A 24,817-nucleotide genomic window follows, 5' to 3' on the forward strand; every position below is an offset into this window, starting at 1 on the left:
CACTCCCCATGGCTCCAATGACCCTCTCCCTCCCCCGTGTAGATGCTACCCAAGACTCTGAAGTTAACCCTGACTTTTGATCTTCAAATCCAAACCTAGCTTGTTCATGGCCAAACATCCATAAAGATGTACTGCAAGAACCCCAGATTAGCATATCTAAAAGATTACTCATCTTCCTTGATAATCCCTCCCACCAATGTCATCCTTGTGAGCGTGCACACATCAACACATGCACAACCTTTTCTACTTTCTAAAATTCTTATCTTGGTTATCATTCCAATACTCCTAGAGCATTAATTCCAAAAACACTAGTGTATACTTTTTCAGTCTTTATCTAACCCCTTACATAGAGTAAATTAAAAATGTTTGCCAATTCTACCACATTAAAGTCTAATCTCACAACTCCTTTCTTCATATATATATATATATAAACCCAGTGCCATTATATATGAAAAATTTCAGCCCTATAAGAAAATATTGCAACAAACATTTTGGCTGTATCAGATTCAGAGGACTTTTTTCATCCAAGAAATAAAATGCTATAATTACTGTTAAAGCAACCCTATGCCATCCTATTCCATTACCCTTCCCTTAAAGTAACTGTCAAGTTGGTTTATATTTTTCCTGTGCATTACAATTAAATAAATATAAAAGCAAGAAAATTATTAAGCTTAATGAATAAAAAGCTATATACGTGAAAGTGCGTTCATAATATGCTACTTAGTTCAAAAATGGATGGCATTTTGTAATCATAAAAAAAAAACAATAGATTTGGGGGTATAGGAGATAAGTGGAAGAGAAGCTGTATATGAACTAAATTCTCATTCAACAGTTCCTTTTTACTTACTCTTCTGTTGCCCTAATTCTGAAATTCACCTAGTTAATTGCAATTGAAATGGCCTCCTAACTGGCTCCTGCCTAGGTTTCATGGTTTATCTCTCTAAAGCACAACACAGAACATATCACTTCTTCTGCTCAAAAGCCTTCCATGACTTTATTAGGCTTTCCCTCCATAATCTCTCCTCGGTCTGTCTTTCCAGAGTACCTCCATCTAAACACAGCTCTCAACTTCAGCACTATTGACATTCTACGCCAGATAATTTTTTGTTGCGGAAGCTGTCCTGTGCATTATAGAATGTTTAGAAGTACCTCCATCCTCTACCTACTAGGTACCAGTAGCAACACCATACCCTTAGTTGAGACAGTCAAATATATCTCCAGACATGAACAAATGTCCCTGGGGGCAAAATCACCTCTCCCCACTTCCTGAAGTGAGAACCACTGTTCTAAGCCATAACCTCCACTCACATTGTTTACCACCCCCCCTTCCTGCCACCACCACCACCATACACATTTTAGATTCAGGTTGTATGGAACTGCGTGTTGTTCCTTGATTCCCCACTGTATCATCAGCCCCAGGGCTAGACTTGAATCTCAGGAGTCTGAGTGTTACCTCAGCTAAAAGCTATGTTGGAGTGGAGGTTAGAATTAAAGTTTAGAAGAATAAAGCCATTTACTGCAAGTGGAGAGGGCACTCACTGGTAAGGAGAGACAGCTTATGTATTTCCTTCTCAGAAACTCCCATGGAAGTGGGTGGTAAAACTCAATGAGAGATAAGATTGGGGAAAGTGAGGCTGTGAGAAGAAAGAAGTTCTGAGGGTTTGAGGCATTGGTAATAATAGCTATCATTTGAGTATTTACTATGTGTCAGATATACTGTTACAGTTACTCAAAACAAGCCTCTGACAACTAGGCTAGAAAAAGAAATAAAGGGTATCCAAATTGGTAAGGAAGAAGTAAAAGTATCTCTATTTGCAAATGATATGCTCTTACACGCAGAAAACCCTAAAGAATCCACAAGAAAAGTACTGGAACTAATAGAAGATTTCAGCAAAGTATCAGGATACAAGATAAACATACAAAAATCAGTTAGATTCCTCTATACCAAAAAAGAGAACCTCAAAGAGGAAACCACCAAATCAATACCATTTACAATAACCCCAAGAAGATAAAATACTTAGAAATAAATCTAACCAGAGACATAAAAGACCTATATGAAGAAATCCACAAGACACTACTGAAAGAAAGTAAAAGAGACCTACATAAGTGGAAAAACATACCTTGTTCATGGGTAGGAAGGCTCAACATTGTGAAAATGTCTATTCTACCCAAAGCGATCTACAGATGCAATGCAATCCAGATCTAAATTCCAATGGCATTTTTTAATGAGATGGAGAAACAAATCACCAACTTCATATGGAAAGGAAAGAGGCTCCAGATAAGTAGAGCATTACTGAAGAAGAATAACAAAGTGCGAGGCCTCACACTATCTGATTTTAAAACCTTTATAATGCTGTGGTAGTCAAAACAGCCTGGTACTGGTACAACAGCAGATACATAGACCAATGGAGCAGAATTGAGAATCCAGACATAAATTCATCAACCTCTGAGCAGCTGATATTGATAAAGGCCCAAAGGCTGTTAAATGGGGAAAAGACAGTTTCTTTAACAAATAGTGCTGGCATAACTGGATATCCATCTGCCAAAAAATGAAACAAGACCCATATCTCAAACCATGCATGAAAACTAACTCAAAATGGATCAAAGACCTAAATATAAAACTTAAAATGATAAAGATCATGGAAGAAAAACTAGGGTCAATGCTTAAAGCCCTAATACATGGCATAAGCAGAATATAGAACATTACTAACAATTCAAAAACATCAGAAGATAACTAGGAGCTCCTAAATATCAAACACTTATGCTTATCCAGAGACTTCAGCAAAAGAGTAAAAAGACAACCTACAGACTGGGAAAAACTTTTGACTGCAACAAATCAGATCAGCATCTAATCTCTAAAATCTATAAGATACTGCAAAAAGTCAACAAAAAAAAATCAATAACCCAATTAAAAAATGGGCAAAGATATGAACAGGCACTTCATCAAAGAAGACATTCAGGCGGCTAACAGATATATGAAGAAACGCTAATGATCATTAGCGATTAGAGAAATGCAAAACAAAACTGCAATGAGATACACTGTCACCCCAACGAGGCTAGCATTAATCCAAAAATCACAAAATAATAAAAGTTGGAGAGACTGTGGAGAGACTGGAACACTTATGCTAGTAGGAATGTAAAATGGTACAATCGCTTTGGAAATCAATTTGGCGCTTTTTAAAAAGCTAGAATTAGAACTACCATACAATCCAGCAATCCCACTCCTTGAAATATATACTAAAGAAATAAGAGCTGTCATACAAATAGATATATGTGCACCCATGTTCATTGCAGCACTATTTACAATAGCAAAAAGATGGAAAAAACCTATATTCGTCAACAGACAAACGGATTAACAAATTATGGTATATTCACACAATGAAATGCTGCACAACGATAAAGAGCAATGATGAATCTGTGAAACATCTCATAACATGGATGAATTTGGAGGCCATTATGCTGAGTGAAATTGGTCAGTCACCAAAGAACAAATATTGTATGAGGCCACTATTATAAAAACTCAAGAAAAGGTTTAAACACAGAAGAAAACATTCTTTGATCATTATGAGGGTGGGGAGGGAGGGAGAGGGGTATTCACTAGCTAGATAGTATAAAAAAAAAATTTTTTTTTCTTCTTTTAGATAGTAGACAAGACAAGAATTATTTTAGGTGAAGGGAAGGACAAAACACAATACAGGGGAATTCACATAACTGGACAAAACCAAAAGCTAAGAAGTTTCCTGAATACAACAAAACATTCCAGGGACAGGGTAGCAGGCACAGGGGTCTGGGGACCATAGTTTCAGGGGACTTCTAGGTCAAGTGGCGTAACAAAGTTTATTAAGAAAATGTTCTGCATTCCACTTTTGCGAGTGGTGGCTGGAGTCTTAAAAGCTAGTGAAGTCATCTAAGGTGCATAAATTGGTCCCAACCCACCTGGAGCAAAGAATGAAGAACACCAAAGACACAAGGAAAATATTAGCCCAAGAAACAAAAAGGGCCACATAAACCAGAGACTCCATCAGTCTGAGACCAGAAGAACTATATGGTGCTCAGCTATCACCAGTGATCGCCCTGACAGGGAACACAACAGAGAGTCCTTAAGGAACAGGAGAAAATTAGGGTGTGGAACTCAAATTCTAGTAAAAACATCAGACTTAATGGTCTGAAAGAGACTGGACTGTTAAAAAAAAAACTGTTAGCTCAGAATTAAAACCATTCCTGAAGCCAATTCTTAAGACAAAGATTAGACTGGACTATAAGGCATAAAAATAAACTTGTGAAGAGAGTGCTTTTTAGTTCAAGTAGCTACATTAGACTAAATGGGCAGCTCCTTCCCAAAGGCAAGGTGAGAAGGCAAAAAGGGACAGGAGTTGGTTGAATGGACACGGGAAATCTGGATTGGAAAGGAGGAGTGTGCTGTCACATTATAGGGAGAGCAACTAGGGTCTCATAACAATATGTGTATAAATTTTTATATGAGGAACTAACTTGAACTGTAAACTTTCACTTCAAGCATAATAATAAAAAAAAAGCTTCTGAGGTCAGTATTATTATCATTGCCATATTACAGACAAAAAACTAAGGCCCAAAGAAATTAAGTGATTTCGCCAAGGTCTCCCAGTTAGTAATTAACAGAGCTGGGAATTCAAACAGAGCCTCTTCAGCTCTGCACCCTGAGATCTTATCCTTTCATCATGCTCTCTCTTTTGAAGGAGGGTTTTCCTAAACCCAGCTTTCTTAGCCTAAAGTAAAAAGGTCTTGCCCTGGATGAGCCTCCCTGCTACAGGTTACACTTGTCCTCCTTTTCTACAAGCCTGAACAGGTTGAGTGTGATACAGAGCCTTTTAGATGGTAAGCTCTGGAAGGTTTTGATTAGCACTTCTGCCAAGGGTACCCTCAGGTAGTCTTTATTCCCCCACTGCTTCTATAAGGCTTCAAAGTTTCCTCTTCAGACACTCACATGCCTTTCTGCCCAGACCTTGGACCTTCCTGTCCCCTCATTGGAATGTATCTCCAAGGGGCTGATGTCCCCATGTCCCCACAAAAATTCCTTGTTTACTTTCCCCTGTAGAGAAAACAGACTAGAAACTGCCTTTTTCATTCCAAGCATACAGTTCAGTACTGGCACAAATAAGATGCTAATAAATCATAGTTAACCATGAATATGTATTAAAGGTCAACTGCTTAGCAGTCTTTGTGCCGTGAACTATGCGTGGAGATTCTCATTTAACCCTTCAACAGCTTTGTGAGGTGTATAATAATACCATATGTAGCACTTCCTTTTACAAACAGGGAAATAGAGGTTAAGGAAGCTAAAGTACCTTGCTCAAGGCCACATGTCTAATAACCCTTGGAGCTAGTCAGCACACCCAGACATTCTGACTCCAGAAGCCACCCTCTAAGTGTTAGTTGGGTCAATAGTTAACAATGTGGGTTATGTTTTGAAAAGTTTAGCTTTGACAGGTATTATCTTAAGCTAACATCTAGGTCGTCTCCATAGCTTTGGTTGAAGGTAGTTGGAGAAATAATGTCAGCCATCCCCCTACCTGCTCCTGGTAACTCCAAATACTCTCCAGCCTCCCTCCACTTATTTCAAACCTCCCTCCTTTTTTGGCCCCAATCCTTCCGTTTCAGGCTTCAGGCTTCCTGTCCAGGGGTCGCCTCTGGTCTCAGCCCAGAACATGTATCATAGGCAGGTCCTGCTGCCAATAAAAGCTCTCACTCAGGTTCTCAGCCCCACCCATCTCCCCAGGGTTCCTTGCCTTTACTAGGGGTAGCTCTCTGAGAGTCCTCCCAGGGTACCACGACTACAGTTTTCAGTAAGGAGAAGATTTTGCATCTAAAGGAAGAAGGCACCCACTGTGGAGGGTGGTTCATAGAAAAGCCTACAGATTCAAGGGGAAGGTGGTCAGTCTGAAGAGAGTGGGCAAGAGTTGGACTTGGGTGAGGAGGCCAGGAAATGCTAGAACTGAGTGAGGAGGATTCAAGGCTGCCTCCTCACTGGCCCATTGCCTCACCCCCAGCCCTAGCTGCTCATTCCCCTGTCAGGGAGGCATGAGGAGGGAGAGCTGCCATCTCTGTCTCTTCATACCTGGCAGATATTCTGGGAGCCTGTGTCCAGGCTGCAGCTCTGAATTTTGCTGGCTGCATCCATCCCTACCCCCTTGGTGGGCAGCCAAGTAGAACATATAGGAACTGGAGCAGGAGTGGCCTCCTGCCAGGGTCCGAGCTCTTCTGGTGGCATTTTCAAAAGGAAGTAGTTCAGACCTGCAATGGCTTTGCTTCACCTGGCCCTGCCCCTGTGAGCCCAGGTGGTAGAGACACCCCCGACACACACTCACCTGGCCTTGAACAGCCGCTAAACAACCTGCTTGCTTATTCTCTCTGTTCTCAGGTCTTTGAAAATGAAATAGAGGATGCTTTTCTCTCTTGCTCTGTGGGCTGCTCAGTGTCTCGGATCTCACAGCTCAGGAGAGCTAGTGACTGCACTTCCCCAGTCAGCCCCTTAAGGTCCTCACTTTCCAGGGCTCCAGTCCTGAGCCAAGTCCTTCTACTTCCTCTGGCGAGGTGGGCCAGCTGCCACTGAGACTTCCTCTGGGAGAGATCACTTCATAGTTTGGACAGGCTGAAGCTGAATCAGACGGGGCGGGGTGGGGGCTCAGGAGCTAGTGCAGGGATGGCAAAGAAGGAGGAGCTGGTCAGCTTTAGAGGGTGAAGAGGAGGAGACTGGGGTGTCAGGAGCTGGTAACCACACAAGAGGAGGGAGTGTTCCGTGGCAGAAGTGCCACCTGATACTTTAGAGTGAAATGGTCTGTGGAGAAAGTCAACTGGTGTTTTCCTCCAATACAACCCCCACCTCCATACACAAAGCTTTCCAGCAGTGGGTGACTGTGCCCTGCTCAACCATCACAGACACACAGACAGCCACAGCACACAAGTAGATGGGACAGATAACACAACTTTGGTGAAGGTAGCTCCCTGAGCCACATGGTAGAGACTGCTGAGGCAAGGGCCTAGGTGTCTGACATCCAGGAGGACCTACACCCCCAGGCCACAGACCTTAACTACCTTTGCCTCTCAGTATGCCTGCCCTGCTGAAGCTGTTGCAGGAACCCAGGATGGATGGTGCATGTATATATCCAAGGGAATATAGAAATCTCTAGGCCTGTCCTTCAGACTCTGCTTTCCCTGCTCTGCCTTTATTCTCATTTCGCCCTTTTTGGGGGTATCCTGATACCCCAGGCATATTTCTATTCCAGGGGTGTCTATGTGATGACAAGCAGGCAGCAGGGCAGTGCTGCAGCCCATCCATTCTGGGAGCACCACTGGTTCAGCCTACCTGGTGCTGACTTTCAGCCTACCTGGTGCTGCTGCTCATCATGGTGTGTTCTTGGTCTGGCTGGGGAAGCACATCGTCACATTTAGCTTCCAGGGCAAAGCTGTTCTTCTCCAGCTGGTTCTTGGCATTAAGTGCGTAAGGTCATTGGTGGGTGTAAGACCTCTGCTTCCAGATGCCATTTATCCTTGTCTACCTCAACCCCCTGCAGCCAGGGAGCCAGTGCCAGGTGGCTTTCATCAGCTGTTATAGTTTCCAGCAGCAGGAAGGGGATTCCGTAGCTCCCATCCCATAGAAAGCAGTCATGTGCCTTAAATAGTTTGCCTATGAATTGAAGTCTTGCTGTTGGTCTGAGTTTGGTGAGTGTATTACCTTGTACTCAAGTAGGAAACGTTATAAACAAATAATGGTTTGTTTTTCAGTAGAAAAGGTTGTAAATGAATAGTGGTTAGTCTTCCTAGGAGAGTCCACAAGGCCAGATTGACATTACTGCCATTGAAATGCTGTACTTTGGCTATAAAAATAATAGATGACAATATTGTGAAATCAGGTTTTATTTACTTTAAGAACTATGTAGTTTTAAATATGACTTACAGCCCGTATGCTTCTGGGTGTTATTGGCTCTGCCTGAGAGCCCCACCTCAAGAGTTAGAGGCAGGAAGCATGGCCCATTGCCCAACTGTGAGGGTGGAAGGAAGACAGAAAACTGCTGGCCCCCAAAGAAGGAGGAACATCATGGGAAGCAGAAACTGGCAGTGTTAAGTAGGGAGAAATGACCTGATTAAGACCTTGTTGCACCGATTGCTAGTTGTGTGGCTTTAGATTAGTGCATTAGCTTCCTGAGTTAGTCTCATCAGTTGTTAAATAAACAAGAGTTGTTTATAAAGAGTGTGCAGGGGAAATGGCATAACATGTAAAGCTTCTAGAAGAATTCTCTGGCACACAGAGCCTAGTGATGAATGACAAAGGCTTTGAAGGCTAACAGACCAGGATGTGCCTTACCTGTAAAATGAGGCTTACCACAGTGTTACAGGGTTGTGAGAACTGAGTGGTTTAATGGGGGCAGAGTGCTTCGCACAGTGTCCTGCATATGATGATAGATGGTAGTTGCTCTTGATGACATTATTACGTTACTGCGCTTGCCTTCCCCAAAGATGTTAATTCCTTAGTGTCATGCCTGGCCTATGGAATGGGAATGATGGTGGAGCAGGGTGGCCAGCATTGAATAGGCTTGAGGGTCACCGAGGGTGTGAATCTACCCCAGCAATAATACTGGATGCAAGGAGAGTGGGAGTGAGGAGAGAGGAGCGCAGGGAATGCTTTATCAGAGATGTCCCTACAAGGGAAATACAGAGATGGGAGGGGAAGGATTCAAGGGGGGAGAAGGAGAGGTAAGTCTCATTTAGGGGGCCTACAGGAGCCCTGGTGGTGCAGTGGTTAAGAGCTCAGGCTGCTTATCAAAGGTCAGCAGTTTGAATTGACCAGCGGCTCCTTGGAACCCCTATGGGGCAGCTCTACTCAGTCCTGTAGAGTCACTGCGTATGGCCCTATGGGGCAGCTCTACTCAGTCCTGTAGAGTCACTACGTATGAGAATCTACTCAACGGCGGCAGGCTATGTTAAAGACACTGAGGGAGTTCACACAAGCCCTTGCCTGTGTTTGTTCTCACACAAGAGTCTCTCCCCCAGTCCAGCTAGTAACATGCAGGCTAACCATTTGGTATTCCCTGTCTGCCATGCTGAAATATTATCTCAGAAGCCTTCGTTGGAAAAGTTACCACAAGAGCTGTGAAATTTGGGTAGGTCACTTTCTCCGGGGACTCTGTCTACCTCTTCTGTAAAAGGGGTCTAACTCAGACCCCTTCTCATATTAAATTCTGTGTTTCTGTGTACTATAGTTTCTATGGTCATTACTTTAACCCCTCTAAATGAGCCTTGTGTCTGGTCTCACTGCGACAGGACCAGATGTATCACCTCTAGACTTTTTTTTCTTCTTCTGCATGACTTTGTCTCCCTTAGAGTAATAAGGGAGAGGCTAGAGGTTAGGCAAACAGCAAGATTTAATACTAGGAGTATGACAGTCAATTAGAATCATTTATGTTGTGAGTCTCCTGAAAACTGATTAAAATCTCTCTTTGGCTGTGGGGTTGGGGTAGGGGCTACAATAAGCACCTTAATTACTGTTTGGCCTCTATCAAAGGAGGTCGCCTGACAAGGGGAGAGAAACATTGATTCATATCCTCTTTTAAAACATATTTGTCCTTTGAAGCAAACCTAGTCTCGTACATGTTTTCTGGAAGGCTTCTAGAGCCCTTTCCTGAAAATACTGTGACTGAACTACCACAGGATGGGGTTTTGACTATCTATGAAGATTAGAGCTCAGCTGCTAACCAAAAGGTCGGCAGTTCGAATCCACCAACCACTTTTTGGAAATCCTTTCTACTTTGTCCTATAGGGTCGCTATGAGTTGGAATTAACTTGCTTGCAACAGGTTTTTTGGTTTCTTTGAAGATTCACTGGGCAAGGCTATCTCCTAGCCATGTGTCCTAAGGCCAAACCCTTAACATTTCTGGAAGTATTATGCACATTACCAGTGCCTGCCCAATGCAAATTGGCCAAATTGGTGGACAAGACCCTGGGACAGTATTGGAGAGTGGTTCAGAGAACTAGTTTTGGGAGCTAGACGGATCTAGGGTGAAATCCCAGCCCTGCCTCTAAATAGGTGTATAAACTTGGGCAAGTAACAACTTCCCAGCCCTACCTTCCCCATGTGTAAACTGGTGGTAATAAAGGTCCCTGATCTAGAGGACAGCTGTGAGCATTACATGAAATGAGGTAGGTATGTAGCCTGACAATGTGCCTGGCACATAGTAAGTACTCAAAATAAAAAAAAAAAAAAATAGTTTTAATTATTTTATAGCATGGTTCCTGCCCCTAAGGGCCTGAAAGTCAAATGGGAGACTTTCTCGTATGAAAACATTAAATACTAATTAAAAGCAGTAAGTGATAAATAACTCAGATACTAAGGGAGGCCAAAATCAGGGTGGGCTTGTTGAATGTGGCAGGACATCATGGAGAAGTGGGAATTGAACTGAGTTTGAAAAATTGGAACATAGCAAACAGAAGTAAAAGTACCTCAGGGAGTAATAAGGACCATCCATTCATTCTTTTAACAAATGTTTATTGAGAATTTACTATGTGTTACATACCATTCTAAGCACTAAAATGAACAAAACACATTCTAGTAGTGGGTCAAATGATAAAATAAATATATAATGTGGTTACTCGTTGGCATCGAGTTGCTTCTGACTCATGGCAACCCCAAGTGTGTCAGAGTAGAACTGTGACCCGCAGACTTTTAAATGGCTGATTTTTTGAAAGTAGATTTCCAGGCCTTTCTTGCAAGCTGCATCTGGGTGCATTCAAACCGCCAACCTTTTCGTTAGCAACCCAGCACATTCGTTAACAATTTGCACCACCCAGGGTTTGCTTAATGTGGTTTAAAAAAAAAAAAAAAAAAAACTGTTTCCTTCAATTTTGACTCATACCAATCCTCTAGGACAAAGTAGAACTGCCCCATAGGGTTTCCAAGAATCAGCTGACCTTTTGGTTAGCAAGTGTAGCTCCTAACCACTGCACCACCAGGGCTCCACATAAAACCAAAAAAAAAAACCAAACCCACTGCCATCGAGTTGACTACATAATGCAGTTAAAAAACCTTTTGCTGTCTTGTCAATTTCAACTCATAGAACAGGGTAGAACTGCCCCATAGAGTGTCCAAGGAGAGCCTGGTGGATTCGAACTGTCAACCTCTTGGTTAACAGCCATAGCACCTAACCATTATACCACAAGGGTCTCACCCGGGTAACCACATAATGTGGTTAGGGAGTGATAACTGCTACAAAGAAAAATAAAGCAGGGAAAGGGAGATAACAATAATAGCAGGAGCGGGGTGCTACTTTATATTGAGTACTCTAGCCTGAACGCAGTGAGAGGAAGCAGTGTGGATTTCTGCTGAAGGAGCTCTCCAGGCAGACAGAATAGCAGCAAGCGCAAAGGTTTTGAAACAGGATGGTGGTTAGTGGGTTCACATAACAGCAAGAGGGCCAATGTGACGGGAGTAGAGTGAGCAAGGGAAGAAGAGCTAGGAAATGGGGTTCGAGAGACAGCCAGGAGCCAGATTTTGGATCTTATTCTAAGAATAACGTGAAGCTCCTGGATAATTTGGAGCCGAGGAGTGGCAAGCTCTGACTTCTGATTTTTAATGTTTCAGTCTGGCTGCTACATAGAAAACTAATTATGTTCCCATGGTGGCAGGGATGGGGAAGGTACAGAACCCATGGGAATAAGAAGATAGTAAAATTTGCCATGGGTCAGATGAGAGATGAGGGTGGAATGACCTGGAGGTGGGAGGAAGTGGTGGGATTCTGGCTATTTTGAAGAAACAGTCCATAGAATTTGTTGATGGGTTGAATGTGGGGTGTGACAGAGAGGCATCAAGGTAACAATTAAGTTCTTAGCCTGACACCTGGGTGAATGCAGATGCCATTTAGGTAGATGAGAGGAATGAGGGGAGGACTAGGTTAAAAGGCAGTAGAATCAGAAACTTATATATTCCTGATAGGCAGATGTTTTGAGGGATGTAGTGAAGAAACATGGGCTTAATAGATGATTGGTGAAATGACCTCCTCGAGATTTCAGAGGAAGACTGGAACTCCATGGAAGGCCTTAAGTGCCAGGATAAATCCAGACTCCAACCACTAGGCAAGAATAATAACATTTCACCTACGTACAATAATGGCCATGAGCAGTGATGGTTCAGCAGTAGAATTTTCACCTTCTGTGCAGGAGACCTGGGTTCGATTCCTGGTCAATGTACCTCATGTACAGTCACTACCTGTCTGTTAGTGGAGCTTGTGCTTTGCTATGATGCTGAACAGGTTTTAGCAGAGCTTCCAGACTAAGACAGACTAGGAAGAAAGGCCAGCCAATAAAAATCCTATAAATCACAACAGGTCGATTCGCAAACAATCATGGAGATGGCACAGGGACAGGCAGCATTTCATTTCATCGTGTATGGGGTCACCATGAGTTGGGGCCAACTTGATGACAATTTACAACAGCAACAAAAATAATGGCTGGCAGAATCCTTACTTGGAAACTTATGTGCTTGGAACCTTGCCAGGCCCTTCATTAACCCTTATCCCAGCCACACGAAGTATACCCTCTCATTATCCCCATTTCATAAAGACACAGAGGCAAAGCAGTTAAATGGATTATCCCAAACCACCTATCTGATGAGGAAGGTGATGAGAGTCTGGCTCTCTTGTCTCATGGTCCAGGGCTCAGTGGGCTGCAGGGCCTCTCCAGAGATCCCTGTAAAGTGCCCTCTGTGGATACCCACCCTTGTGGCCTTTCTGAAGGCCCCACTGGTTTAGAGGAACCGTCAGTGCCTCCTATTTCTACCAGACAAGATGGCGCTGCGTAGGAGCTTCCCCCTGGAATAGACCTTTTTTTTTTTTTTTTTTCAGGCATTGATCCTGCCCCAGGGTGTTTTCCAGAACTTGCACTGCTCCCTAATTATGCTGAGGGCTTCTGAAAACGCTGCCACTTGTGTGAGAAGGGGAGGGAAGACTAAAAGGAAAAAAAAAGAGAGAGAGAGAGAGACAGGAAATGCTGTTAAACCTGGCAGAATTCCAGGGTGGGTAATTACATTCTTTGGGGTGGTGTTCTCACCACACACACAATCTGTGGAGTATTTTGGGAGCCTTCTGTATGAATTGTGCTAAAAACATGAAAAATATTATCATTATTTTCTTTTTACATCTTTTAAAAGGGGGCTTTTCTAAAGCCACAGAGGCACCCTCTCTTTGATTGCATTTTCGCCAGTTGGTTGGCTGTCGGTGTACTCAGATCATACATTTGATGTGTGTGTTTTTTTCTCCCCATTAATTGCTTCACACTAGTTAAACCAGAAGAGACCTTGGTACAAGCCCCGCATCTTGCAGATGGAGGCTTGAGCCCAGGGAGGGAAGGAGTATGTCTAATGACACAGCCACAAGTAAAGGAGATGGACCAGAGTGCAGGTCTCCCAGGCCTGATCCACTGTACTTTCCCTTCCTGTCCCTGGTCCCTGTCATCAAACGGAGCCATGGCGTGTCAGAACCGTAAGAACCAGGATGGCCTATAGCCATCACCTCATCCAACCTCATCATTTTACAGATGAGGAAATGAAGGGGAAATGGACATGCCATCCAAATGGTTGTTGAGGTGGGTAGCTGGACCCTTGTCTCGTGATTTCGCTGAACCAGAATTAGCACTCGGTGCCTAAGGGGCCAGATTGAGTCTAGAGACACCCGTTTTTTTCCTAGTCCTTGCAATGAAGTTGCACATAATATTTTAAAAGAGCCCAAATCCATATTTCTGTTTTCTCTTGAAGAAAAAAAAAAAAAAAATCAGAAGATCTGGCCACACCAAGCCTAAATTCCCTTATGGCAACAACTGGCTGTCCAGGACCTGTAACCAACTTGTGACAGGGCCTTCACTCACTAGTTCTCTTTGTCCACACTTTTTTATCTCTCCCCAACTCAGCTTACTTCATTCATTTGCCTGCATGGCCTAAGTAGGCATTTGAATTTGAAATCCCTTTGAAATTGAACACCATTCTCTTTGATTTGTGGTATAAACCCAAAGCGAAATAGATAAATCTTAGGATACTTTGGCTACATGATAATGGAACTTAAAGCACACCAAAGATATGAACCAGGATAAGTCATAACCAATCTTAGGAGTAGGTGCCATGCTGTCTGTGGGGCACAATTTGAGCAGCATTTAGAAGGGTTTTCGTGTCACCTGCCTGGAGTCCCTCCATCTGGACTTATCCATCTGGCCTTCAAGGAGCGCCCATCTTTAGGGATCCCATTTTAAAATGTGAAAAGTCCTGAAAGAAGATGAACCTAATCTTCCTTCAGTGCTATAACGCAGAAAGGGAGGCTGGAGAAGGGGCCCTGTTGTCTAGTTCCTTTTTCAACACATGCTCTGTCCCCTTAAGCCAGAGTTTCTCAACGTCTGCACTATTCACATTTTGCATTAGATGATTTGTTGGGAGGGGGGCTGTCCTGTGTGTTGTAGGATGTTTAGAGCACCCCTGGCCTCTATCTATTAGAAGCCAATAGCATGCCCAACCCCAGTCATGAGAACCAAAAATATCTTTAGACATTGTGTATCCTCTGGAGAGACAAAATCACTTCCAGTTGACAACCACTGCCTTAAACAAACATCTAGCTACTCTAAGCCTTACTTACTCTATCAAGTATGTTCTCATTCCGGCCCATGTGGGGTTGTTCAGAGGATGAAGATGATGGACGTACAAAAAATCATTTGTCATCAAGTCGGCTCCAAGTCATGGTGACACCAGGTGTACCAGAGTAGAGCTGTGCTCCATAAGGTTTTTAATGGCTGATTTTCCAGAAATAGATCACCAGGCCTTTCTTCCAAGATGCTTCTGGGTAGACTCAAACTTCCAATCTTTTGGTTAGTAGCTGAGCCATCTAAATCAAAAGTGTCACATATCTGTAGGATTTGGCCATCACTACAACAAACTATGAAGAATCAAGACAGTCTTCCAAGAATGGGGTATGACAAATAGGATTGGGGGCTAGAAAGTGAGACAGCATGATGAACTAAGGAAGGATGAAATCAAAAAAGGTTATTTTGGCGAAGAGGCTATTTAGTATGTAGTCCTCGCCTTTGAGGCTGAGGAAAAGAGTCAGTCTCTTCCTTCTTATCCACATTCCTGGTCATGTAACTGTTATACTAAGTATACCTCTTCACTTTCAAAAAAAAAATTTCCATCATCCATAAAAAATTCAGTGGCTTACAAACACTGACCCTGACCTCTTCCAGGTTCCATGTTCCCGCATCCTCTGTACCCAATCTCACACCAGAGACTCCAGGCTCACGGAGCATAAGGCGCCCCTCCTGCCTCTAGCCCTTGCTGGCACTGTTGCCTCCGCATGCACCACCCTCCCCCTGCTCTCGCCTTCTGCCTGTGGTTTCCTCATCCTTCACGGTCCAGCTCTTTTGAAGCCTTGCTGGATCCCCACAGACAGACATATTGGTTGCTTCCTTTTTTGCTCCCCAAGTGTTGTGTTTACAACTTTATTAGAGAGCTTGTCATGGTCTGCCTTGGATGACAGTTGGCTGAGTTTTCTGTCTTCTACTACATTCACCTGCCTTCAGGTGAAGACTGTGTCTGATTTCTTTCTGTATCCCTCTAGTACCCGGCATGCTGTTGGATACAGAGTAGGTTCCCCATCAATATTTGAATTGAAATTTTTGAAAGGAAATGGGATAAACAGTTGAACCTATGTGTAATTTGACCTAAATGCCCAAGCTTGAAAAGTGCTAGTTCAATGTTTATTTAATCATCAGATAACTATTTAATAGGCCTGGGGAGCCATTGGATATAGTTGAGCAGGGCAGTGACATAGTTAGAGCTATATTTTAGGAAGATCCAATTGATTATGTGATTTATAAGGATCCCAGAAATGCATTTTTGTGCCTCCTTTAAGCTGCCTCCCCCACCCCCCGCAAAGTAAACAAAACAATTCTTAACTATTACAGGTGAGCGTTAAGGTTTTGCTAATTAATCCTTGTAAAGGGCTTGGAGATCTTCCTCTGAAAGGTAGAGAAGTGTGAAGACTTCAGTGACAGCCTAATTATTATTATTACGAGGCACAAAGCTCAGAGAACTTAAAAGATCCCCAGGTACCATCCAAAATAGTAAGAGACAAAAAATGCAAATGGAAAATTATATTATAAGATAGAATCATTGAATCACAGACTCTAATGTCGGCAGGGAGCTTAGAGGAGATCGTTCCTGATTCTGTTCACCCACCCCCGGCAAACTGATGCCCACATTCCCTGTAGAATATCCCTGCCCAGTGCTTACTGCTATTAGAGCCCAATGGTTAAGAGCTTGGGCCTGATGGCAGAGTTCCTGAGTTCAAGCATTCAATCTCTTCCTTGTTGGCAGTGGAACCTCTGGTAAATTATTAGGCTTCAGTTCCGGTATCTATAAAATGGGGGTGAAATTACCTACCACGGTGGTTGCTGTATAATTAAATGCATCATGTGCAGTGCTTAGCCTAGTACCTGGTACATGGTAAATGATGAATAAACATTAGGTTTAAAAAGCACTTGAGCTAATTAATAAATGTGAAAGAGCACAGGAAATGATAAAGCACCCACCCTCCATACTCAGCTGTTCCTAGCTTGGGAACTCCATAGAACACAGTCAGATATTTCTTGCAAATCCCAGCCCTTGTAGCTGCCCTGTGGGATCACTTGATGAGAAAATTAAGGAGTCTCTGGCTGAAATGACCTATTCGAGTGACAAAGTCTATTCTTCCTCATTCCAAACGAAGGGAAGGTGGCCTTGCCTTTTCCTGGATTATCCTCTGTTGGGTGGGAGGCTTGGTCACGGCCATGTGTCAGTTCGTTCCCAGAGCAAGTTCACAGGTGGGGCTGTCCATAGGACCTGAAGGTCCAGGCTCCACCTCGGTAGGCCAGTGTTGTTGTGGTTTAATCCCTGGAGTCTCGGTTTTTTCATCTGTAAAATGGGGATCATAGCCACTTCGCAGGGCTGGTGTGAGGATGAAGTGAGACAATACTGTGAGGTTGCTTTATAAACTGTAAAGTTCTCTGTGGCCGCTAATCACTGCTACTTGGAGACCCACACTAATTACTGAACAGAATTGTTCTCTCTACAGGTCATTTACAGTGAAAGCCCTGGTCCCACAGGGTGTCTAGAGTTGCAGCTTACACTAGACATGCCCACTGTCCAGAGATAACTGAAAGAAGCCTGAATCCTCTCACTAGAATCTTTGCAAAATGACTCATGTAATTGCTCTGTGTAAGTATCTTAGCCTTTATTGTACACCCACAGGATGCTGATGCTATAGACTCCTGTGGAATGCAGAAGGAGAAGGAGGGGGCCCCTTCTAAATGCCTATGGTTTAAAAGAGACCACCAATTCTGACTGTAAATGTAGACAGGTTCTGCCAAATGTCCAAATCTAAGCAGCTGTCAATCATTTCAGATCCTCCCGTTTGTCTTTCTGTCTTTCCTCCCAGTAGGGGCAAGATGCCTTTTTTTTTTTTTTTTTTTCCTTTAAATTTTCTAGGAGGGAGTTCTAGGGTCTTCCCCTCAGGAATTAGTTGTAGGAATAATTGGGCCAGTGGAGTGCAGGAGATATATCCAGCTCAGCCCGTTGCACTCCTAGAAAAAGTGACCTAGATCAGCCCGTGGGTGGATCCAGGACTATTGTGGGGACCCCCTGCCACCTACTGACTTAGAGCTGAACCCACATTCCCAGTAGCATCTGCCCGGTTTGGGAGACAGGGGGAGGGAGCTGAGGAAGATGCGGGAGGGTAAAGGGAACGCGGTTGCCCCTTTCCGGACCAAGCTCCACATATCACCCCCCACCCACCCATCCCCACACGCTGAAAGGAGGATGAGGGGAGGATGGGAGGCGGAGCGGGGTAGGTAGGAGAGGTCAGCTGTGGAACTCGGAGCTGGCTCCTCTCCTCGGTGGGTATGAGCACAGAGCTCGCTGCCTGTGTGAGTGTGAGGGGGAGAGCGAGCGAGCAAGCCAGCGAGAGCAAGGGAGGGAGAGAGAGGCAGGCTGCAAGAGGAGAGGGAGAGGGGGAGAAGCACTCCAGCTCGCATGAGGACGGGCTTCTCTCTTCTGTGCTCAGTTAATCTGGCTGTCAGTTGGTGTTAACGCTGCAGTTTAAGTGCTCGGATTCCAAGGGAAACAGACAAACCTCGCAGAAGGAAGGAACCAAGCAAGGAAGGAAGGAAGGAACGGCAGGAGGAAAAGAAGAAGAGGCAGAACAGCCAGAGGAATAAAGGGAAGGGGGGGACACACCAAATCTATGACTGGACCTGGGCTTCTTTTTCGCCAATGCAAAAAGGAATATGCAGCACATTTTTGCCTTCTTCTGCACCGGTTTCCTAGGCACGGTAGTAGGTGCCAATTTCCCCAACAATATCCAGATCGGTGAGTGAGAGGGGCAGCCTGGGGAGGGACTTTCTGGGTCTGGCCAGTGGTTTTAGGGGATCTGTACACCTCCCTAAGTACGAGCTGTTGTGCTTGGCTATCAAAAGCTGTGTGGTGAGAGAAGGGGGACTTGGACTGTCAGCATGGGAAGGGGGCTCCTCTTGATGAGATGAGGGGCAAAGGAAAGTGTGTACAGACACAAACACACACACCACTCACACACATGCACCACTCACACTCCAGCCATGAGTATGTGAAATGGAGGAACCACTGCTTTGGAGTCAAATAATAATAATGATCAGGCTGTAGCAAGGAAAGGAATGATGGGCATTTAAGGAGTTAATTCCACTGCTTGATAGCTGGTATCCAATTTTACTTATTTATATAAATATAAGTGATGTGTGTGATTATTTAAAATGCATATATATGTTTAATTGAGGGGACAGTGATTTCTTAGCTGAGGGAGCAGCAAGAAACCCTCTTAAAGCAGTGAAGGGTGCTGGGTTTGTGGCAGCCTCAGAAATAATGCCCGATGCCCCGACTCTAAGGCAGGGGAGCTCTCTCTCCTGCTCTGGACTCCCCTAGCTGCCTTCTCTTTGCTGTCTGCCTTGCTGGGCTGCTGGCCCCCACCTCCCAGTCCTGGAACTTCCCAGCCTGCCTTCCCTCTGTTCCTGCAACTGCCCCCCCCCGCCTTAAATTGTCTGTCCACAGATGTTCTCTACCTTTTACACACACACACACACATGCTCCTTTCTCCTGTTAGCAGTCCCCATCAGTGGGCTCCATTCTTTCAACTTGGAGGCAGGTTTCAACATACTGCATGCTGCATGGCTTTTAGCTCCCCATTTCCACTCCCCACTTGTTGTGCTTCCAAAAGGACCCCTACCCTTTCTGTATTTTATGGGGTGGCTAATAGATATCACTATTCCCAAAAAAAAAAACAAGGAAAAGCAAAACAAACAGGAGCAAAACCACCAATAACAACACGTTTCCTTGCAGGAGGCTCAGGGCTTTGGTGTGACCAGCAGCGTTTCAGGGCTGTGTGTTCCAAATAAAGCAAGCTGCTTTGCTTGAAGGTGTCTTGGTTGGTTTGGCTTCTGTTTTCTTTCCCCTGATGGTGAGGTAGTTCCACTAGAGAAAGTTCTGTTGCTTTGTGGTCTTTGTGTGAGTGTGTGTTTGTGGGGGGATGCGGTGCAGGTGGTGTTTGGCTGGGAGCACACATGCTGCAGTACGGACTCCTCTCAGCCTCTCTTGATAACTGGACTCCAGGGCGGCTGGAGTAGCCATGGAGTAACTTGCTGTTTCCTGACACCTGTTAAGCTGTATTCTGAAGTGTGTGTGTATATGTGTGTTAGGGCCTTACATGCAAAACTTCCTGCCTTCTAGGAGATACTTCCCTTGCAACCCAGCCTGTAGCCTTCTAACTTGCCACCTCCCACCTTCTCTTTCATTCATTGCAGGGGAGGGGGAAGGGGACAGGGAAGTGTTTGGGGTGTGGTCATCTGGGAGGAAGGTGTCCGTCGCCTCAGAATCAAGGACACAGTGTTTGTTGTCTTTGTTGTTTTTTCTCTTTAAAAGTGAATCACTTCTTCTAAAGTGTGGCATTGTTTGTGTTTGTTTATGTATTGCCCATACTTTGCCAAGTACAAAGGCCCCTGCAGAGATGTGTGGACTTGGCTTTCTCCAAGTATATTTGTGTATTTTATTGTGGCTAGAAACGCATGGGGATGTTTTGTGTGTGTGTATATGGGACGCTCGCTCATGTATCTCTGCAGATTGTTTACCAAATTTGGCCCCAACGTACTTGTTCAACTGATAAAACCAGTGCTGTTTTAGTTTTCAAAGAAAAGGTTGAAACATGAAACTGTAGAACAAAAGCTGAAAAATGTCACCGCCATCAGGTAATACCTGATTCTACTTGTATGCTCTCTAACAAAAACATTGCAATCTACTTATTGGTTCATCAAAACAAACATGTACCCACTGTATAAGAAGTTAGAAGTACATTATATCTGGGCTGCGATTTCTGCTGGCTCAGGGAGGAACTTATGTCTAAGCGTTCATTACAGTTCACGCTCTAGAAATAGCTGATTTTAATCCCCAGAAATGTATCTTAATTTATTTGCATGTCCACAGTAAACACAAAGGTAAGCCACGGACTCTTGTTTCTCGGAACAGGAGCCCCAACAGCCACCTTTTTTGTGCTTCTTACTAGAATAGAATGCTTGTATCCTCTTGAATTTCCTAAGACTGCACATTTTTGAAACACAGTGTTCTACCATGCCAATACTCACAATGGTAATCTCTTATGTAACAAGTCATTCCTAGGTAGCTGGGATCATGGGTGGTGAAAGAAGAAGTAAATCACTGCAGAAAATCAAGAGTTTGAAGAGGAAATGAGCAATAAACCTTAGAGGCTATGGAATGGAATGGTTACATTGCATAGAGTTCTTGCCAGGCCAAAGAACAAAAGTGCCAAAGCAAAGAGGTATAATGTTGGAGATTCCAGAGCTAGATTTACTAAAGGAACATTTATTAGCACCCACTTCCTATAAGGCTCTGTGGTAAGAAATGGGTCTGATAACGGGACAAAACAGACACAGTGAGGGTTTATGCGCATGCGAGAGCATAGGTCACCTAGGTGGTTTGCACACAGGAGGAAGAAGAGACGTGCCACTGCTCTCCTGTTTTCCCTGACCTGAGCTGAGTCGAAGGGTGAACGATCAGATGTTTGAGCAGAGTGATAGATGTTGGAGGCCCTTGTCACATCAAAGCTTACCTGTAGAAGTTTAAGCCTCAGTGCCCGGTTGAGTCTAATTGAACTCTCATCCCCTCCCGTGAAGGCTACAACTAGAGGGTTTAACATGGGCAGAAGAAAGGGGCCTGTCTGGTGTGAGCTGTTAAGGAACTGAAACCTGTTTCTTGCCCAGATACCATGTTGTATTTCCTTTCCTCACAGGGGGATTATTTCCAAACCAGCAGTCACAGGAACATGCCGCTTTTAGATTTGCTTTGTCGCAACTCACAGAGCCCCCAAAGCTGCTTCCCCAGATTGATATTGTGAACATCAGCGACAGCTTTGAGATGACCTATAGATGTAAGTAATTGCTTCTATTTCTGAGATTTCTTTCTGTGATCGACCAATGAGCGGAGGGCCTGTGGGTAGGCGGTGGTGTTGTAAAAATGACGGAGTTGTCATCCGTCTTCATAAGTGAAAGCCCTCCAAGAAAAATTTCCAGGGCCGTTTGAGTTATTCCAGCAGCTGTTGTTTCACATCCTGCAACACTTCATGAAATGGGTTTGCTTTTTCACTGTCAGTTAACTTCTAAATGCTACCATGAAAGGTACTTGAGTTGACTCCTCCTCCCTTACTTTGCCAAGGTTTTCTGGATCAGCTGAGAGAGTTTCACACATAAGAAACTTCTGAGAGGTGTAGAGTCAAGGGTCTGACTTGGAGAATGTGGTCTAAAATGCTCAAGGCTTTTCTTATCCACAAGTTAAAAGGAGATGTCCCTGTGGTTTGATAACAAGGGGTAGGTGAGAAGTTGTATGTGTGATTTCCCATTTTGGGAAATGAACAATAGTTATTAAAAAATATGTGCTTTGATTATTTCCAAAACGGCTTGAAATGAAGATCGAAGTTTATAGGATGGCCTTTGAGCATGAAATAGAACGATGGTGACCTCAAGAAGGAGAAGGGAGAGGTAGAGCTTAGCATCTGAATTAAATGCATTACAAGACGCAGGCAACAAATACCATTCTGAGTTTTTCTGGCAACTAAGACTGAAAAGGAAACCTGTGTGATTGTATGATTGTCATTTTATGTCAGATTAAAGTATAAAAATTAACCAGTAGTGACATTTTACCTGCAGGGATTAAGCTTAAGTAAGAATGTATGGCATGGAAGTGTGACCTGAATGGGCAAGAACAACTTCAGACCCAAAACTGAATAAAATTGGCACCATAGACTTTGTGGGCCACTATTGGGTTGGTGACTTCTGCTGAGCTGTGGGTAATTGAAGGCATGGACCCTATTTCCTTCATCTCTTACCCATGTCTCTACATGGTAGGTTCTCAATGACTTGAACTGAACATACTCTGAAGGCTCAAAATGAGAATTCAGAATTCTGCCTAATTCTGAGACCACCCATAAACTAATATCACTATGAATTTCAAGAATTGTAATTATATCAGATTCTATTTATTCAGGACATACCGTGTGTCAAGAACTACGATAAGTGTTTTATAGATGACTATAGTAATATTCATTACCATTTTTTGAGCATTTCCTATGGCCCATGCAATACACCCATTGCCTTTCATATGTTGGCTCATTTAATCCTTGCGGGAGCCCTGCAGAGTACTATGTGTTGTATTCTCTTTAGAAATGAAGAAGCTAAAGCTGAAACAGGTTATAAAACTTACCTGAGGTCATCCAGGAGGTAAATGGTGGTCTTGTGACACCAAGGACTATGTTCCTGGCCACTGATAGAGACACCGATCCTTATGTAACCTGAAAATACCCAAGAAATGGAAGAGTTTTTAGGGTCTTGTCAAGTGTGGCCTGGGAAAGCACCTAAGGAGAAAAACTTCTGGTGCTTCAATCGTAGCAGGGATTTTGTTCAGGAGTGATCCACTGGACAGAGAAAATAACGCTTCTGCATTTTGGTAATACTGAGGTTGAAAACCTTGTCTACTGTGTTACTCACCACCCTCCAAAAAAAGAGCTGAATTTTAGTTGTTGGATGTTGAATTGTAGTTCTGTGAGAACATCTCCTTGAAGAACTAGAATAATACTGAGTACGTATTTAGCTATCAGATAACCTACTTTTTTTTTTTTTTTAATTTGGCTTAGTTTAAGGTCTTTTTGAAGGAGTCCTTTTTTCATACTCCATAGATTTTGTCATACTCTCAAAGGGGTCCGTTACTCAAGAAAGATTACTTACTAAGAGAATCAAGAAGAATAAATGGCTGGCATGTGTTTTCACTCGCACTGCTGAGCACTGTCTGCAGCAGAGCTTGGTGGGGAGAGACAGTAACTGCTATCCTAGTGTCAAGATGTTGACTGGCAGGACAAGATAATAAAAGGCAAAAATAGGAGGAAGTGTTCTAAGGCAAAAGGTGATGCTTCTGTATTGTTATCTTCACAACCTAAGACTTCACTTCCAACAGGGTTGTTGGCTAGTTATTAAAGTTATTAGGGAGGAAGAAATATGATACAGGCAATGTTATCCATTGTGGTCAGTGAACTTGGCATGGAGGGATCTAGTTCAACTTGATTCCTGCTATATACCAGTCTACAGTTTTCCCTGAAGTCCTGCCTTGTTCATTTAATCATTCTTTTAATGTTTCTTCAGTGTTTTGAATTGAGATGGACATTGGAAATACAAAGGTGATAAAATACCCAGGCTCTCAAATAGCTCAGAGTCTAGCAGGGAACATTGCTGCGGGGCTTCTCTGAGAAGGAATAATACTATGTTGTGTTTAGACCTTTAGATCCAAGATCAAAGAGAATGTGGGACAATTCGGGTGGCATTGGTAGCACTGTGATTCCCAGACTGCCTGTAGATTCTGTTACCTTCCATGTGAGGCTAAGGAGCCCTTTGGGGCTATATTCACTGTGGTCCATTACTGTGGCAAAATCTTATACATGTCCCAGTTTGAATGAAGAAAAAAGTATCAAAGGAAGCCGAGTAGTTTTGAGCAGGGTGGGTTAATTAATTATTTATAGAAAACCAAGCAAAGCATCTTATTCAGATTTGACTATGTATGCTTTTTTGAAATATGGACTAGTAAAAAAAAAAAAAAAAGTAGCTACCTTAAATTAACTACCCCAAGTCAGTCTTACCCCCAGAAAACAACCATATCTGTTTTGTTTTGTTTTCCTAAATTTTTGCTGTTGCTTTATTTTTCCTGTGCATTTTGCTATTCATTATCCCTCCACCAGAGGGTGGAGAATGGAAGGGAGAGAAAGTGTAATAAGAACTATACCTGCTAGATGTGTTAGCAAGAGGGGATTAAAAACAAAGAGCAGTGATTACAGAATAGGGAAAGTAGGGAAGATGGAAGAGGAGTATCAGCTAACACTACTAGCCAAGATGAAAATTTAGTGTTTTCTTTGCATTTGATTTTTCATGCTTTCTTTGCCTGCTATCAGTAAAAAAAAAAAACTAGTGCCAATCAGTAAGGGCAATCCAAATGACTGCAGTATACTTACAAGCCTACAGAGGCAGGGGTAGGGAGGCTTCCACCGAGACAGCAGTTACTGACCCAAAAACCCAAACCTATTGCTGTCGAGTCGATTCCAACTCACAGCGACCCTACAGAACAGAGTAGTACTGCCCCACAGAATTTCCAAAGAGTTGCTGGTGGATTCGCACTGCTGGCTTTTTGGTTAGCAGCTGAACTCTTAGC

At 43.5% G+C, this 24,817-nt stretch overlaps 1 protein-coding gene across 4 annotated transcripts in view; it reads left to right on the forward strand.

The window, feature by feature from the left end:
• The first annotated feature begins 17,937 nt into the window (after nt 1-17,937).
• Nucleotides 17,938-24,817, forward strand: part of GRIA1 (glutamate ionotropic receptor AMPA type subunit 1) — a 381,310-nt gene continuing 374,430 nt past the window's right edge. For all 4 annotated transcript variants that reach the window (XM_003404615.4, XM_003404616.4, XM_064278580.1 and 1 more), the window contains exons 1-2: nt 17,938-18,403; nt 21,363-21,500. In XM_003404615.4, the coding sequence (XP_003404663.2) occupies nt 18,322-18,403; nt 21,363-21,500 (220 nt within the window). In that variant the 5' untranslated portion in view covers nt 17,938-18,321. The remainder of the gene's footprint in view (nt 18,404-21,362; nt 21,501-24,817) is intronic.

The sequence above is a fragment of the Loxodonta africana genome, chromosome 2 (genome assembly GCF_030014295.1).
Source record: "Loxodonta africana isolate mLoxAfr1 chromosome 2, mLoxAfr1.hap2, whole genome shotgun sequence".
NCBI lineage: Eukaryota > Metazoa > Chordata > Mammalia > Proboscidea > Elephantidae > Loxodonta > Loxodonta africana.